At 45.8% G+C, this 3965-nt stretch overlaps 1 protein-coding gene across 1 annotated transcript in view; it reads right to left on the bottom strand.

Moving 5' to 3' along the window:
• Nucleotides 1–3728, bottom strand: part of MED27 (mediator complex subunit 27) — a gene marked incomplete at its 3' end in the record, with an annotated part of 99966 nt that extends 96238 nt beyond the window's left edge. Inside the window, exon 1 of the mRNA XM_009636845.2 lies at nucleotides 3571–3728. Within this exon, the coding sequence (XP_009635140.2) occupies nucleotides 3571–3728 (158 nt within the window). The remainder of the gene's footprint in view (nucleotides 1–3570) is intronic.
• Between the last annotated feature and the right edge of the window lie 237 nt (nucleotides 3729–3965).

Genomic DNA, 3965 nt, shown 5'->3' with positions numbered 1-3965 from the left:
AGGGATGATACTTGTTTGGGATGCAGGTTATCCCCATACGTCCTTTGTCCTGCTGCTCCGCAGTGACACTTAGGAAAAGAAATATATTTGTACGTACCACACAGACCTACAATACACAGAGAGAACACGATCTCAACTGGCTGATTTCTGAAAGACAGTGAGAATAATAAGATTCAGTTCAGCCCTTAGATACATCCCAATGGTCTCATCTTATGATTCCTCTTTACATTTTACACTTCCTACTTTCACTATTATTTTACTATCACTTTTCCTAACTTCTACCTGTCCTTTAGACACGCTGATTACTATCCCACGTAATATTTTCATTTTTAATATGTGTTATGCCCTCACACATGGTTTAAAAAGCAGGAAGACTTATTTGTCTTCACAAAAAATAACAGTGGTTGCTATTCACCAGATTTTGGCCTCTGCTGTGCAGCCAAGAAAGGGTGGCTCAAGCATTTTATAACCCAGGAGCCAAAGTAACTAGAAGGTGGTGCCTAAGTTGACAGGAGGCATTCTCCGGTGATGATGTATTTCAAAGGAAAGGACTCCACTGGCACGAGGAGCGCCTACGCCAGCGGTGCTGGGTGCTAGGAGAGCTCCATCTTTATGCCAGTTTTTGTCCAATTTCTCATCGGCAGCCATAAAGAGCGATGTGAAGAATCTGACAATGCATGCTAACAATTCATTTTCTAAATTTGCTTTGTTAATGTAACTTAATAATTCCCATGTACCAACAGCTTGCCTGTGCCTGCTGGAGTTCACTACTGAAGCACTTCTCCCCATAAGAACGATCCCTGGGTAACACGGGCATCATCTGAACCAGCTCATTCGCTGCCAGGAACTGGCAAGATTTCTTAGAATAACAACGATCTGGGCAGCTTTTTTACAAATAGTCTAAGTTCAACTCCCGTGAAAAGGGTTTTCTGGGGAAGAACTCCCCGGTAGAGCACCCCTCTGTTTTGGAGGCAAGCAGGAATTTCAGATTCCCTTCTGCCTCCACAGCTCCATGGGCACGGTGCCGTTCCCACCGGGCCGTTCGGAGCAGCAATACCACCGCGCAGTGTTGGCTCAGGCTGAGACAAGCAGCCTCCCCAGGCTGCTCCAGCAGCTGGAAATCTTTAGAGGTGCTTTATACATATGCCCACTCTTACAGCAGGTGCCACGTCCTATTCCACCAAGGAATTTTCCTGCATCTGCTCCACGGAGAAACCCGTGCGCGGCTGAAGGTCACGGCTCTGAGAAGTCCTTGCATTAAGTGACCTCCGCTGGCTGGGATGTGGTACTGGGTAATGTCTAATGGGTTTCATATGACTCAGGTTTTTCTCCTTTGCCCTTCCCTCTCCTTCACCAGTGTGCATTTTGCTAGTTAGTGGTTATGCAGCAACAGCTGCAAAGTACCATTTCAAGGCAAATTATTATTAATACCACTTTGCCAAATTGCCACAAACTATTGAATATCATGCTTCCAAGCAGCCTGGTCACTGCAACCCCTCTAAGCAGAGCATGCATTTTTATCTTTACATGCATTTTTACCCTAAAACAGCGGTGGATAAGGATAAGCACCAGGAGCCTTGCCTGCCTGCCAGCGGAGGCAGGCGCTGCTCTGAGCACAGCTTCAGCCAGCCCAGGCTCCTGTTCTCACACCGGGTACAGTTACTCTGCAAAAGTACTGAAGGAAAAATCTGCTGTAGTGAGCGATGTTTCTGCGATGTGCCAGTTCAGTGGGTGGCACATGAAAGCTAATGCTCCAGCGCGATACTAGAGGGCACTGTAAACCTGGCAGTTTTGGCTTCCGAGTGGGACAAAGTAAAAATTGAAGTGTTTGCTATTTGCGGTCATTAAAGCTCTCTTGGTACTTAGTGCAAAATTAGTGCTAACCCCTGGGTCTTGAACAAATTAATTTGTGGAATTACATTCTGGTGTCGTAGATCCCCCCCTTCCAGTTCCAGTGCAGCATCCTAATTCATCGCCAGGCCCTGAGCCACTGTATCCCATGCCTGGAGGGACTCCACTTCCAGTAAACCAGCAGCCGGTGTAATGCTTGGAGGAAAGGGGAGCAAGAACCATTATGAGAACTCAGGAACTTTTTTTTTTTAAAGCTATCACTTAACAGTAATGTGTTATTAATTGGCAACCAGACCGCTGCCTGACTTCATTTAAAAAACCGATGCTTTCCTTTTATTGTGGTAGCGCAAGGTTTCATCCTGTGCCTTTTGTGTGTGCCAACATCAATTTTTTCTGGGTGCCTGCTTAAGGACACACACCTATCAGAGAGTAAAATTCCTGCACTGCAATGAAACAAAGTTCTTTTAAAAGAAGTGTCTTTTAAAACATATTTAAAAATAGGAATATGCTGTTCTAAATTAAACACTAATCAATGTAATCGATAGATTAATAGGTTTCAGTATCTGTCTCCTCAGATACTCCTCATACACCCATCACTGTAATTTATAATTCAGTATTCAACTTAAATTAGTAAGATTTAAACTGAAACAACAACCGGCTGACAAGTAAACAAACTTCCTAATTTAAATGTAAAATCTTTAGCCAATATGCAGAATCAAGCTCTCCGCTCTCACGAGATCACCGCCACGCGAAATACAGGTAGAACCACAGAGAATAAGAGCAAAAGGGATCTTGAGAGGTCACCTAGTCCACCTCCTTCCCCCAGGGTAGGATCAACCCTGCCTAAATCGGTCTCGATGGGAGTTTCTCTAACCTGTTCATCCCTGGAGGTTTTCAAGGAGATTCCGCAAGCTCCCCAGACGGTCTATTCTGGGTGTCAGCTATTCTTACAGATGGAACATCTTCCCCAAAGTCTAACCCAAATTCCATTTGCTGCAGTCTAATCCCACTGCTTCTATCCTACCCTGGTGGATGTGGGCAAGTTTATTACTTTTGTAGCATCTTTTACATTTTGGAAGATTATCGCTGTATTTTCATCAGCCTGAAGTAATAGACCGCAGTCCTTTCCTTCTTGGAAGGTTCGTTTTCTAGAGCTCTGACTGTTCTTTTCATTTTCTGTATTTTTCTGGAAGTTTGATGCCCAAGACTGCTCCTCCCTAACACTCCGTACGGATGGGAGCAGCGTGCCATACCACGCTCTCTTTACGTACTGCGGTGTCAGCTTTGCTTTTCGCACGCCAGGGTGCCACAGTCGGCTCAGGGTTAATTTCTTGCCCACGATATTACTCCTTTCCCTTAGAAATGTTGCCTACGCAGCTGTTTCCTGACACACGTTTCGATAGTTCTCGTACATTCTGCTTTGCTCTTGTCCTTTTCGAACGTCAGCCTATTCTTTCCAGCCTGTTTCTTCAGTTTGTTAAGATTTCTGAATCTTTCTCCTGTTCTCTGAGAGCACTTGCAGCCCCTCTCAGCTTGGTATTGTCAGCAGATGCAATAAGTCTACTCCATATTCCATTAGCCAACTCACTAATGAAAATATTGAGTAATACCAGACCCTGCACAGACCCCTGCAGCGCCGTACTCAAGCCATCCTTCCACTTCAACAATAACCAGCCGATAGCTTTTCAGTATGCTTTCCCAGCCAGTCTGGTACCTTACAGCATGTCTCCTCGACCGTATTCCCCCACCTTGCTCCTGGGAATGCCGTATGAAACAGCATCAAAAGCCTCACTGCAGTCAAGATGTATCACATCGCCAGCTTCTCCCCTCTCTGAGACCTGCTGCCCTGTCACAGGAAAGTTAGATTGCCTCGACATGATTTATTCTTGACAAACCCACAGCTTGTGGGGCTACCATATGCCAATGCCCTGCCTTTGGATCTAGCCAGCAAAATTCCACCCCCATCAAAGGAAGGGACAAAACTCCCAGCACCCAAGAAGGACTTGACGGTGTCCAGCTTCCACCCAGCAGGCAGCAGCAGTGGAAACACCATCGCGCTGGTGCTGATGTGGGTAAGCAGTGGCTTATTTCCCCCGAGAGCTGCAGATGCCGAC

This window comes from Egretta garzetta, unplaced genomic scaffold (genome assembly GCF_000687185.1).
Source record: "Egretta garzetta isolate BGI_Z169 unplaced genomic scaffold, ASM68718v1 scaffold814, whole genome shotgun sequence".
NCBI classification, from domain to species: domain Eukaryota; kingdom Metazoa; phylum Chordata; class Aves; order Pelecaniformes; family Ardeidae; genus Egretta; species Egretta garzetta.
Note: the sequence above shows the minus strand (reverse complement) of the source record. Positions and strands in the feature narration are given on the sequence as shown.